General features: G+C 44.9%; 1 protein-coding gene across 5 annotated transcripts in view; it reads right to left on the reverse strand.

Annotated features, from left to right (window-relative positions):
- Positions 1-11,265: 11,265 nt before the first annotated feature.
- LOC113450843 (receptor-interacting serine/threonine-protein kinase 3) overlaps positions 11,266-13,345 on the reverse strand; it is a 41,957-nt gene continuing 39,877 nt past the window's right edge. For all 5 annotated transcript variants that reach the window (XM_087916272.1, XM_026722157.2, XM_087916271.1 and 2 more), the window contains 2 exons: positions 12,186-12,270; positions 11,266-12,075 (listed from right to left, as the gene is read on the reverse strand). In XM_087916272.1, the coding sequence (XP_087772398.1) occupies positions 11,966-12,075; positions 12,186-12,270 (195 nt within the window). In that variant the 3' untranslated portion in view covers positions 11,266-11,965. The remainder of the gene's footprint in view (positions 12,076-12,185; positions 12,271-13,345) is intronic.

Consider the following 13,345-nt stretch of genomic DNA (forward strand, 5'->3'; position numbering starts at 1 on the left):
GTGAAGGTGGGTGTCTGGGAGAAAGAAGCATTCACCATACGATGGGCCTTATTGACTTGGAGGCATTTCCTAGAAGGGGCACCAGAGGCCTTTGAGGTATGGCTTGATCATAAGACCCTCGAAGCTCTAAAGACTCCTAGGAGATTATTGCCCAAACAAGTCCACTGGGCCCAATATTTCAAGCAATTCAATTTCAACATTAAATATATCCCCGGAGGGAAAAACGTACTGGTGGATGTTCTGTCTAGAAAACCTCAGTTTGACAGCCACCAAGAGGAAATAGTACAAGCCTTAATTTCAGACGCTCAATTGGCAGGCCAAGTGACCACTCAAGCCCAAGCCAACCGCAACCCCAAACGCCTGGAAGATAAGTTGACTGCGGAATTGAAAATGGCCCTATTGACCGATACTTGGTTCCTGGAGCATCAAACCAAGTTGACAATGAATGTTGGACTGGCTTGGAAAGGGACTAAGCTTTATGTACCCACAATCCTAATACTACTGGTACTAAAGCATAGCTATGACTCCTGGCTGGGAGGCCACTTCGGATTCCTAAAAACCCTACACTTATTGAGAAGACAGTTCTGGTGGCCAAAAATGAAATTTGATGTCAAGGACTATGTAAAAAGTTGTTCAATTTGTGCCACAATGAAACACAGAACTGGAAAAAACCCTGGCCTCCTGCAACAAGTCACCGAACCAACCCAACCTTGGGAAGAAATTACAATGGACTTTACTGTTGAACTACCTAAGAGTGAAGGGAATACGATCATTTGGACTATAATTGACTTATTCTCTAAACAGGACCATTTTATAGCCTGCAAAGGACTTCCATCCATGAAAAAATTTGCAAAGCTGCTCATAAAACATATCTATAGACTACATGGAGTACCTCATAGAGTAATATCATACAGAGGTACAATTTCACCACAAAATTTTGGAGGGAATTTCTGAAATCCATTGGTTCCTTTCAAGGGTTATCCTCAGCTTTCCATCCTGCTTGTAACAAAGCAGTGGAGGGCTAATGCCATGACTGAACAATACATTAGATGCCTCTGTATTAACATTCTTGAAACATGCCAGCATTTTGATTGGTCATTTTCGGACGCAGTCGATGGTTCGGGTGAACGCCCAGATTGGAGCGCTGGATCTCCCGCGATCGGCTCGGCCAATCGCGGTAGAGGTTCTTAGCGCTCAATCACTGGCGTTCATGCCCCGCGAACCAATCGGATTGCGTGGGGTCTGGACCAATCAGAATGCGCGCTCTTCCAAGAATGTTAATACAGAACACCCTTCCCCTCATGGTTTCGTCCGACGCAGTGTCGTGACGAGTCGCGCGCAGGTAGGTGGGGCTTCGAACCTATCTGGCTGACCTGGGCGTGGCTCAGCCGGTGTGTGGTCGTCGGCCGGTTTGGACGGGCTCCGCCGCTCTCCACTTCGCTGATGGAACCGCCTGGAAGGGTGAGCCGGGCCTGTCACCGCAGCTCCCGCCCGGGCGTCCTGCCTGGGTTGGTCGAGTTGCAGTTCCTGTTGCTCTCCTGCCGGGTCTTTCCGGGCTGGTTGAGCTGGCTTGGCTGTACCTTCCAGGTGAAGATCCCGTCTGCGACAGTTCGAGGTCTGCTGGTGAGTATGGCTGGTTTATTTGGGTGTTTCTGTCTTCTGGTGGGGGTGTTCGCGCTTGCGTTGGGAGGTGTGCTGTTGATGCTTCCGCCTGCCGTTGTTTACCGGCTTGGATGTTGGGGCTTCCTCCCTCTCTGCTTTCCTTGGTTGTTGTTGTTGAGGTGTCGGGGTGCTGGTGGCTAGTCTGGACCGTAGCTGGTCGATGTGCCGCTTCCAGTTCCTTCCATCTGTTGTTTGAGTCTGTATGATCGGGGCCCGGTTACCTGTGTTATTTGCGCAGGTACCCAGATGGGGTCTCCCGTGAAGTTCTTCGCGTAGACCGTGTCCCCGATGTTGAATGCCCGGTTCCGGCTGGAGGAGTCCGGGGTTTCTCAGGGTTGTAGGTGGGGTGTAGGGCGGTCCAGTGGGGACCTCAGTTTCCTTCCCATTAGTAACTCCGCTGGGCTCTTGTTCATGGTCGAGCTCGGCGTGATGTGCTGTATGAAGAGTAGCTTGTTTATTTTTTCCTGGATGTCGCCGGTTTCGATTTTTTGGATGGCTTTTTTTGTGTATTGGACCATCCATTCTGCCCTACCGTTCGCCACCGGGTGAGCCGTCGCGGTCAAGGCGTGTCGGATGCCTCGTTCGGCCAGGTATTTCTCAAATGCCACTGCCGTGAACTGTGGCCCGTTGTCCGACACTATGACATCTGGTAGCCCGTGCGTTGCAAAGAGTTTGTTGAGCTTGTCGATGACCGCCTCTGTTGTTGTTGCCCTCATAGCGCTTACCTCCAGCCAGTTGGAGTAAGCATCTACAGTGATGAGGAATGTATGCCCCTTGGTTGGCCCGGCGAAGTCTATGTGTATTCGCGACCATGGTCCTCTCGGGGTCTCCCATTCCAGGACCGGGGCAGTGGGGGGGTTGGCTCTCGACTCTTGGCACCTGCTGCAGCCGGCGATCCATGTCTTGATTTGTTTGTCCATCCCTGGCCACCAAGCGTAGCTTCTGGCCAGGGCCTTCATCTTGACGATCCCCGGGTGTTCCTCATGCAGCATTGCCAATACTCTGTTTTGCAGTGCTTCCGGTATGACTACACCGTCGCCCCAGAGTATGCACCCCTTTGTGAGAACAGCTCAGTTTGGTGGTTTTGGAAGGCTTTGAACTGCTCGCCGCCATCATTTTCTGGCCACCTCCGCTCTACCCAGCTCAATACCCGCGCCAGCCGTTTTTGTCTTTATTTGTTTCATGGGCAATGTCTGGCACGGCTGCCACGGGCGTGCTGGGTAGGGTCTCGATTGCAGGGTCGCCATTGTGGGCGCTGGGTCGTCGTCTCAGGTCGGGTAGTGGTGACCGGCTTAGTGCGTCAGCGTCGCGGAATGTTTTTCCGGGCCGGTGTGACAGTTCGTATGAGTATGCGGCAAGGAACTCGACCACCTTGTCATCCGGTGTGACAGGATGTTCGGGTGGCCTTGTTCCTGCGAGTATCCCGAGCAGGGGCTTGTGGTCTGTTATGATTGAAAAGTTCCTACCGTAAGGTACTCGTGGAACCTTTTCACCCCGCGACGATGGCGAGGGCTTCTTTGTCCAGTTGACTGTAATTTCTTTCTGGCTTGGCCAGCGTTTGGGAGAAAAAGGCGATGGGTGCTTCCTTCCCGTCGGGTAGGGTGTGGCCGAGGACTGCTCCGATGCCGAAAGGTGATGCGTCACACGTTACCGTGAGCGGGAGGGTCTTGCTATACTGGATCAGGACTGCGTCCGATGTCAGCAGGTTTTTTGTTCGTTGGAACGCAGTCTCCTCCTGCTTCCCCAGGTCTAGATGGCCGCTTTATCTAGTAACCGGTGCAGGGGTTCCGCCACGGTCGCTTTTGGAGTAGGAAAACATTGTAAAAGTTAAGCAGTCCCAAAAATGCCTGTAGTTCCCCTTGTTTGTTGGTGTGGGGGCTTCCTTGATGGCTCTGAGTTTCTTCCCGGTTGGGTGTATTCCGTGCCGGTCCAGGAGGTACCCCAGGAACTCGACCCTCTCGGTGTGGAGTTGGCATTTGTTTCTTTTGACTTTAAGGTCGGGCGTTTTTGAATTTGTTAGCACCGCCTAAAAACGGGTCTCCAATTGTTCTTTGTTGGCGGCCGCGATCAGCACGTCATCGAAGTAGGAACCACCCTTTTATTCCTGGAGGAGCCTCTTCATGAGACTTTGGAAGACTCCTGGGCGGCTGACTCCAAATTGAGTCAGTTGCACCGAAAAGCCCCCGGTGTGTAACAATCGTTTGCGCTTGGCTGTCTCCACATCGACCGGCAATTGCTGATATGTTTGTGCCAAGTCGAGTTTTACTAAGACTCCGGCCTCCCCAGTGAGTGCAGAAGGTGCTGTACTACTGGGACTGGGTAGGCGCTTTGCTGCAGCGCGTGATTGAGGGTGGCCTTGTAGTCCCGCAAATCCTTATGGAGCCATCGGGCTTGATGGGGGTGACTATTGGTGTTTCCCAACGGCATGGTCGATGGGCTCTAGTACCTTCTTGCGCCGACGAGCTTGTCTAGTTGCTCGTCGATTTTCGGCTTGAGCGCAAAAGGCACCGCCGAGTTTGAGGCGGATTGGGCGACGTTGGGGTTAAGGTTGAAAGATATAGGGGCCTCTCGGTACTTGCCTCAGCGAGTTGTCGAAGACCTCCTGGAATTCTTTATGAGCGTTGCTTCCCAATCGGCCTCGTCTGTGTGATGGATGCCCGTCACTTCGATGCCCAGCGGGCGAACCATTGCAGGCCGAACAGGCTGGGCGGTCCCGGTCCACGATTGTGAGTGGCAAGATGTCGGTGTGGTCTTGAACGTGACCTTAAAGTGCCCGATGCCGACCACAGGGATGCGATTTCCCTGATAGTCTTTCAGGATCAGCTTCTGGTCGTTTAGTTCATTGTGGTGGATGGTAGGGACTAGGCGCTTGATTGTGCACCAAGAAACCATTGAGAGGTAGGACCCGGAGTCCACTTCCATCTCGCAGGGCTGGTCCTCGATGCACAGGGCCAGGTGTACCTTTCGGGCGTCCATGGTTGACGAATGGCTGATGACGACTGTCTGGTGGGTTTCCTCGCGCCGCTGTGCTTCGCTGAGTCATCTGCTGCGGCTGTCGCGGCTCCACCGGCTCTCAGTCGGTCGGTCTCGTGCCTGGGGTGCCGCCTCGTCGTCGTGGGCTGTTTCCACGCCGCTGCGGGCTGTAGCTCTTTTTTGTTGCGGCACACCTTGGCAATGTGCCCCGCTTCTGACAATGCCTGCAGATGGCGTCGAGAAAACGGCATTTGAGCGGGGTGATCGCGCCGCAACCGGGCGCAGTGGAAACCCGACTTACGTCCCCTGCGGTCCCGGCGGTCACGCTCGGTCTGTAGCCGATGGATTTCCTCGTCGTCGTCGTCCTCGGTGTCAGATTGGGGTTCGAGGTCGCCATGATGCATGGTTGTTTCTCGATGGCTGGATTCCCCGGGCTTCGCGGTGGTGGGGGTCGCTTCGTTGGTCAGTGGCCGTTCGGTCGTGTTGGCTTGCCTCATCCGGGCTGCTGACTGGCGGGTGGCCTCGGCGGCGGTGGCCTCTGCGAGGGCATCGGCAAGGGAGATGTTGCCTTTGGCCATCAGCTGGCTCTGCAGTACGGGGTCCCGGAGTCCAAGGACGACTCGGTCCCGAAGTGCCTGGTCCAGGTCGGGGAATTCGCAGGGGCCTCCCAGGTTCCGTAGCTGGGCCACGAAGTCACCGATGGTCTCGCCTTCACGCTGATCTCGGCGGTAGAAGTCATGCCTACGAATGAGGATGGGCACAGTGGGGGCGTAATGGCGTCGCAAGATGGGCTCGAGGTCAGCCCAGTCCATCTCCTTGACGTCGGCGGGCTTTGCCAGCACCTTGGCCATTTTGAACACTGCGGGCCCGCAGTGTGTGATGAGGAATACTGCCTGTTTCCTCTGGCCGTTGGCGCCTTTGAGGTTGCTGCATTCTAGAAACATCTGAAGCGGTCGATGTATGACTCCCAGTCTTCAGTTGCTGGGTCGAATGGAGCGGGCAGCAGGGTGCTGGCCATTGTGCAGGGTGCCAATCACCGTTTGCCACGTGCTAGTTGGTCCTCGCCTCACGATCCCACCTCGTCGCCAGTGTTAGATCGGTGGATCGGGTCACATAAGAGGCGAGACGCGAAAACAATCAGCTCTTTATTTCAGCTCTGAACAAGGACAGCTTAAAGTGTGCGAGCCGCTGGCTTTATACAGCCGGCCGGCGGCTCGGCGGCTAATGGCAGCACTTTGAATCTCCCGCGATCAGCTCGGCCAATCGCGGTAGATTCTTAGCGCTCCAATCACAGGCATGCCTGGCTAACCAATCGGATTGCGGTCTGGGTGGACCAATCAGAATGCGCGTCTCCAAGAATGTTAATGCAGAACATTAGATGCTATGTAAATTATCAACAAGAAAATTGGGCTGAGTTATTTTCTTTTGCAGAGGTTGCTTACAATAATGCAGTACATAGCAGCACAGGATTGACTCCATTCCAAATCAACACTGGAATGGATTTTGTCCTGATGCCAGAATTACCTAGACAACCTCCCTCATCCATGTCCCTAACAGAATGGATGAACTCATTAAAGAAAGGGTGGGAAGATACAAGAAAAGCTTTGAACAAAGCTTCAAAAGTTATAAAAAACAGGCGGATAAACGTAGATCCCTTCAACCACCTTTTAAAGTAGGGGACAAAGTATATTTCTTGACCAAGGATCTTAGGTTGAAACTGTCCAGTAAGAAGCTAGGTCCAAAATTCTTGGGTCCATTTCCAATTTCAAAAATAATCAATCCGGTCACTGTCCAATTAAGTCTTCCTCGACTGTTGGGGAAAATTCATCCAGTGTTCCATTATAGTTTACTAAAACCAGCTACTGCATCAATGATAAGACCACTGCCAATAGCTCCCCCTAAACCATTAACAGTACAAGGGGAAACACATTATGAGATTCAAAAAATTCTCAATTCTAGATTACACTGTGGCCGATTGCAATATTTGGTCTTATGGAAAGGATACCCCCTCTCAGATGCTAGTGGGGTAAAGAGTTGGGATGTTCATGCTGATCAATTGGTTATCCAATTCCGTGAGGATTTTCCCCACAAACCAAAGGGTCTTCGTGGAGGGGGAAGAGGGGGTTAAGGACAATGTATTAACCCCTGTATGTGTTTTTTTTTTTCTTTTTCTTTAGGAGGAGGAGTTTTCAAGGGGGGACGCCTGTCAGCTTTGAAATTCAGCTGCCACATTTTTTTTTAGAGAGTTAGAGGAGTTGAAAAGTTCAAGGTTATTCTGTATGTCTTATTAAGAAATTCCAGTGGCAATTAATTGGTTCTTGTGATTTATGAAGTGTAGAAGTGGGAAGAGATAAGGGAGGAACGAAGGTGGATTCTGTGTAATGCATGAAAAATTTTCACTTTGGGAAATTGTCTTTGACATGCCAGATCTGTTTCTAAATAAATCAATTGGAGAGAACATGTCTCGAAGTGATTGATATCATGGATACTTTCTGGATGCCTTACATTGTAATCCTTCTGGAAATCCACAACACTGGACAATAAAGGTCCATTTTTAAAAATGACTGAAATCTTATGAATTCACTGTCATGTGGTTTTGGCAGTCTTACCCCCCCAACAACTTGCATTTATATTTAGCCCATTTAAAATATTATTTTTAGTTAATTGAAGAGTTCTAAGGATACCAGCTGTTACTAAATGCCACATTGTTTTCCGTGATTTAACAAGGACAGTTGTTGCTCACTGTTCTCAGCAAATACTTCCAGTTTTTAATATTTACTTCACAACTTCATATTTTCAAACCCAACACTGAAGTAAATTACAGTGAATCTTACATCAATTTTCAAACCCTCTCTGGGTTAAATTTCAGTGAATCTTATATCACATTTTCAATCCCAGCTCTGAAGTAAATTTCAGTGAATCTTAAATAACGTTTTCAAACCCAGCTCTGAAGTAAATTTCAGTTAATCTTATATTTTCAAACCCAATTCTGAAGTATATTTCAGTGAATCTCACTGTCACCATCTGAATTATGTAAAGTTTAATTGGCAATAATACACATTTCGGTTAGAATATTTAATGAAACCATGAACAAATGGGTCTTTGGGAAAAACTCAAAAGAAGAAACCCAGTTTGACAAGTTCATAAAAATGAAGATCTGTATCAGTTTGGAACAGGTGGACAAAGGGCTAAATTGGATTAGTACAAAGGGAAAGATCCTTTCCTGCCTAAAATATTAACTCCTAGTTTTAATTTTCTGATGTGGTCATGATAGTGTCAGCCAGCTTTCAACAGGCAAAGTCAATGGGAGAAGTGGGATTCATTTAACAACTGCATGAATTCAATTTCAAATAATTTTATTGCAATCATTAATCACAGAAAACAACTTCATGATTCACTTAACAACTGCATGACTCATTTAACATCCATGACAAAAGTTTAATCAGGTGCTTTAATGAGATAGTGTATGGCTGGGTTCACTGTGTTGAATATCATTGTGGGAAGAAATATCCATCTGGTTCAGTTCCAGGGAGAAAGGCAAAATGAAGGCTGGAGGCGGGCTGAAAATATGGTTTAATGATGAAGCAGAACCATTTGGATGGTCTTGGGCAGCTGACCACATGGAGTTGAGAATGAGGGGGTTTTATACCTTCTCTTGGGCTTGAGCTTCCTGTTCCTGTGCAAGAACATGTATTCTATTGGCTCTGTAGGTTGTCTCAGCTCCCAGGTTTGGTTCAACTTTGGGTGATGCAATGAAGGGGCTTGTTGGGCAATTCTTATCATGCCTGAGGGCTGATCCTATTTTTGTTCAGACCTTGCTGCAGGGAATTTGCTTATGAATAGAGTTAGATATCTCTTTATCTCTTAAGTGCTGACATCTGCTGAAAGCTATTAAGATAATGTGAGGGCTATTAAGAGTGAGTCTGCTTCCTGCCTCTAAAAAAAGCGTGTTTCCAGGGAAATATAACATTTTACCTTTTTAATATTTGTCAAAATATTAAATATAGAGGTGTGGGTGCTAACTTTCTACACAAGTATAACCTTGGACTGTATGAAGAATCTGTGAAAACTCACAACTCTTCCAAAAGTGTATCTGAGTAATACAGACACACACAGAGAGACAAATTCAGTCTGCTTTGGACTGATGATGTTACAGTTTGGTAACATCTTCAAGAAAACAACCAAACTCAGAAAGCACTGAGCAATCCTCATACTTTGCATATACCCAGACTAAGCACCCATTTCTTGAACACAGTGATTTTCTGCAAAATAGCAAGGACTGTGGCCATTGATTTTTAACAATGTGTTAGATATCTGTTCAGGAAAAAAAGTTGTCAGAAACTCTTGAAATGCTTCAGTTTATCACTGAATCTTGGTGCTCCTTTCTTTCCTCAATATTTTTTTCTCATTTAAGCTTTCAGCTGTTTCGCTTTTATCGGCCACTGATAGAGATTGTTGGAATGGCTTCATTCAATTGCTTTTACAAAAACAAAACATTTATCTCTAAAAGTTTAGACCAGCCAATTCCAGTGTCTGACAGAAAGAAAGGAAAAGCACCATGTTTGAATTCAACAGGCCTGGATGGGAAGGGATGAGTTAAGTGCATGGCTTAATCCAGAACTGATGATTAATCATGCACATTCGCAGGAAGGCCAGTGAGGAGATGACTGTGAAGAGACATAATAGTTCCCCTCAAGTTTCTGAATGGTAAATAAAATAAAATTGGTAAATAAAATAAAAAAATACATTGAAGAACTTAATAAAACAATATTAAAATACATTTGACAGGGGAAAAAAGCAAGAATTAGCTTTAAAATGTTGCAGGATTCAAGAAATAGAGAATGCTTTGGATTACCTAACTGGGAATTTTATTACCAGGCAGCAGCATTAACATGGATAATAAAATGGATTGCATTGAGATATACAAGACTATTGACTCTGGAGGGATATGATCTACAACTGAGTTGGCATGCCTTCTTATGGTATGGGAAAAGCAGAAATACTTTCAAAAACACTGTATAAGGAATGTGTTATTGTTAGTATGGGAGAAAATTAGAGAACAACATTTGAAGATACCATTTTGGCTTTCAACAGTGGAAGCACTGATTCACCCAAATGTTATTAACATGGGAAATATTGTTAAAGACATATTGAATGAAAAGGGAGAACTCAAAACTAAACAAGAATTGAGTGATCAAGGGATTGACATGGCATGGTATTCACAGGTGCAGAAAGATTCTAGATATGAGAAAGATGCTAAACTATATGGTTTTGTAAAGAAGCAATAGAATTAAGTAAGATATTAACAGGGACAGAAGAAAGACTGATAAAAAATGCTGTATAACTATATATTAAATTGGCTATTAAATTGGAAGATGAATAAGTGAAAAAGACAATGATAGCATGGGCAAAAATTTTTGGTTACACACACCAGAACTAGATGAATGGCAGAAGTTGTGGGATAGGAATTGTACATTTACAATGTCAACCACATACAAAGATATACATCTTATATAAGATGTTTTAGAGATGGCACCTGGCACCAACAAGACTTGCCAAAATGTTTAAAGACAAATCAGCTAAATGTTGGAAATGCCATCAGATACCAGGGTCATATTATCATATGTGGTGGACAAGTGTAGAGGCAAAAAAATATTGGACAAAAATACAAATGTGGTTGGAAAATATGATAATGCAGCATATCGATTTAAAACCAGAAATATTTTTGTTGGGGATGTTGCCCGAAACCTACAGTAAAGGAAATGCATATTTAATTATACATGTATTAACTTCCACTAGAATTGTATTTGCACAACACTGGAAAAGAGATAAGATCCCTACAGATGAGAAAGTGATTAGGAAAATATTAGAATGTGCAAAAATGAACATATTAACGCTTGCTATAAAAGAGAAAGAACAAATTGAATATTATATGACATGGGAGCTATTTTATGGATGGTTGGAGAATAAAAACAGAAGTGAGAAATAAATGGAAGTTAGTGAAACAAAGTATATATGTTAAGATAGAAATGTAAACAATATGATTATTACTATGATTAAGATTATTATATCTAATATAATATAATATTTTCATTAGAAGATACATTAAGAGGGAGAAATGAATAGTTATAATGCTGATTATTATTATTGTAAGATTAGATAATTATTATCAATGTAACGAATATTGTAAATTTTGATTGTAATAGTACAGAGACATTTGTACCCAGAAGACATTTGTACCCTAACCCAGAAGACACACTGTTTAATGAAAGGTGATATATTCAAGTTAAAAAAATAAAAACTTATTTTTAAAAAGTTTCTGGATGGTCACCCTGTAGAACAGGGGTCCCCAAACTTGGCAACTTTAAGACTTTTGGACTTTAACTCCCAGAATTCCTCAGTGAGTATGCTAGTTGAGGAATTCTAGGAATTGAAGTCCACAAGTCTTAAAGTTGCTAAGTTTAGAGACCTCTGCTGTACAATATGAGAGATGATTTTTTCAGTGTAGTTCAAAGGGCAGGACCAAAAACAACATGTTGAAATTACAAGGAAGCAAATCTTATTGGACATCAGGAGATGTTCCTTAACAGCAATGTCAGTTTAAAAACAAAAACAGACAGCCTGGGGAAGTAGTGGGCTCTTCTTTTATTGGAGATGTTTCAAGAGAGTCTGAATGGTTATCCATGCAGGATGCTGAAGTAATAGACTGGACAGACAGTTGAATTAGATCAAGGATCTCATTTTAACTTTAAGACTGGTGGACTTCGGTTCCCAGAATTCTCCAACCAGCCATGCTAGCTGAGGAATTCTGGCAGTTAAAGTCCACCAGTCTTAAAGTTGCCAAATTTGGAGGCCCTTTCAGAGGTGATATTCAGCAAGTTCTAACCAGTTCTGGAGAACCTGTAGCAGAAATTTTGAGTAGTTTGGAGAACTGCCAAATACCACCTCTGACTGGCCCTGCCCCCATCTATTCTCTCCTCCCAAATCCCAGTTGATCATCTGGATCTTCTTTTGATGCCCTGCACAGGAGAATGGAGCTGGGGTGGGGAGGAAACGGAGATTTTACAGTATCCTTCTCCTGCCATGCCCACAAAGCCACACCCACAGAACCGGTAGTAAAAAAAATGAATCCCACCACTGGACTCCTGGAATAGATGAATTCCTGAGTGACCTCCATTCTTTCTGTTCTGTGATTCTATCTTTCTAGAAATAGCTGGATTATGTTATATTAGAAGGATTGTGCAGAAAAGTCAGGGACAATAGAAAAGACAAGGGACTGGCTGGAATTCTCCCAAGCACAGGATTGAAGTTGTCCATTTTCTATCAGCATTCATTGGTTACTGCCATGTTTTGTCCGAGAAGCTTGTTCAACATGCATGTGGTTTCCACCTCCAATTTGAACTCCGGTGATGCTGCTGCCACTGATTTGAATCCCACCATCTGGAGGTCAAGAAAAGAATCACCTTTGTTTAAAAAAAAATCAGGTTAAGTACAGAAACATCTTACAGGGGTTGGTTGGTTATATTTTGGAAACATTTACTTTTACTCACAGGAAACTGTAGGTGCAGAATGACCCAGGAATGACTGGTTCTGTTGAGCAAATCGAATATCACCTTGGTGGGAGCCATAAAATGGCTGGGAAAAAAGTATTCAGATGAAAAAAAATGGAAAAATAAATACATGAGTGTGCATGGAAACTGAAAAGGTGACCATTGACCTATCCCTTCAGGTCACCTATACATTTATATCACCTTGATGACCCAGCTGGAAATGGGCTAAAAATCAGATCAAATAGATAGCAGTGTTTCAATATCTCAGGGGCTGCCACAAAGAAGAGGGGGGTCAGGCTATTCTCCAAAGCATCCGAGGGCAGGACAACAAGCAACAGATGGAAACTAATCAAGGAAAGAAACAACTTTAGAACTAAAGAGAAATTTCCTGAGAGTGATAACAATTAATCAGTGGAACAACTTTCCTCCAGAAATTGGGAATGCTCCAACACTGGAAGTTTTTAAAAATATGTTGGATAACCATTTTTCTGAAGTGGTGTAGAGTTTCCTGCCTAGGCAGGGGACTGGATTAGAAGACCTCCAAGGTCCCGTCCAACTCTGTTATTCTATTCTAAATCTGATTCAGTCATGAGTTGCATAATTATGGCTTATTTGACAAACCACAAAAGATTGAGTTCATGCAACATGCTTTCGCTGCTCTACCTTTGCAAGATCCCACATACTCTCTTTCAAACTGTCCTCATTTAAAACCTCTTGAGATCTCATATGGGGTTCCAGGGATCCAGGAACTTGGGTAACCTTATATGTGATTTCAGGCCTTCTTTAATTTACTCTTTAACAGAGAATTGCAGTTCCATCAGGAAGGGTTGCTGCTGTATTATATTGCATCTAAATGGAGTCTATTGAAATACACTATAATAATAGCTTTCTTCTGGATCTTTGGAAGACCAAAAAGAGTAGCAAGCAATCTTCATTTTAAAGCTGGTCTTTCAAGATCAGCATCCTCCCTGTCACCAACTATTTATCTCACATAGTTCCAAAACTGCTAAACTGTGGCAATCTTTATGGTCACAAATGATGACACCTTCAGTACAACCTTTATTCTAAAGAAACCCTCAATTTCCTGACCCCATATGTAATGTGTGGAGTGTAGAAGGCCTCCAAAATGAGAAAGAACTGGAACATTGAGTTTAACAGTG

The sequence above is a fragment of the Pseudonaja textilis genome, chromosome Z (genome assembly GCF_049901715.1).
Source record: "Pseudonaja textilis isolate UNSWEBS1 chromosome Z, rPseTex1.2, whole genome shotgun sequence".
In the NCBI taxonomy this organism is placed as follows: domain Eukaryota; kingdom Metazoa; phylum Chordata; class Lepidosauria; order Squamata; family Elapidae; genus Pseudonaja; species Pseudonaja textilis.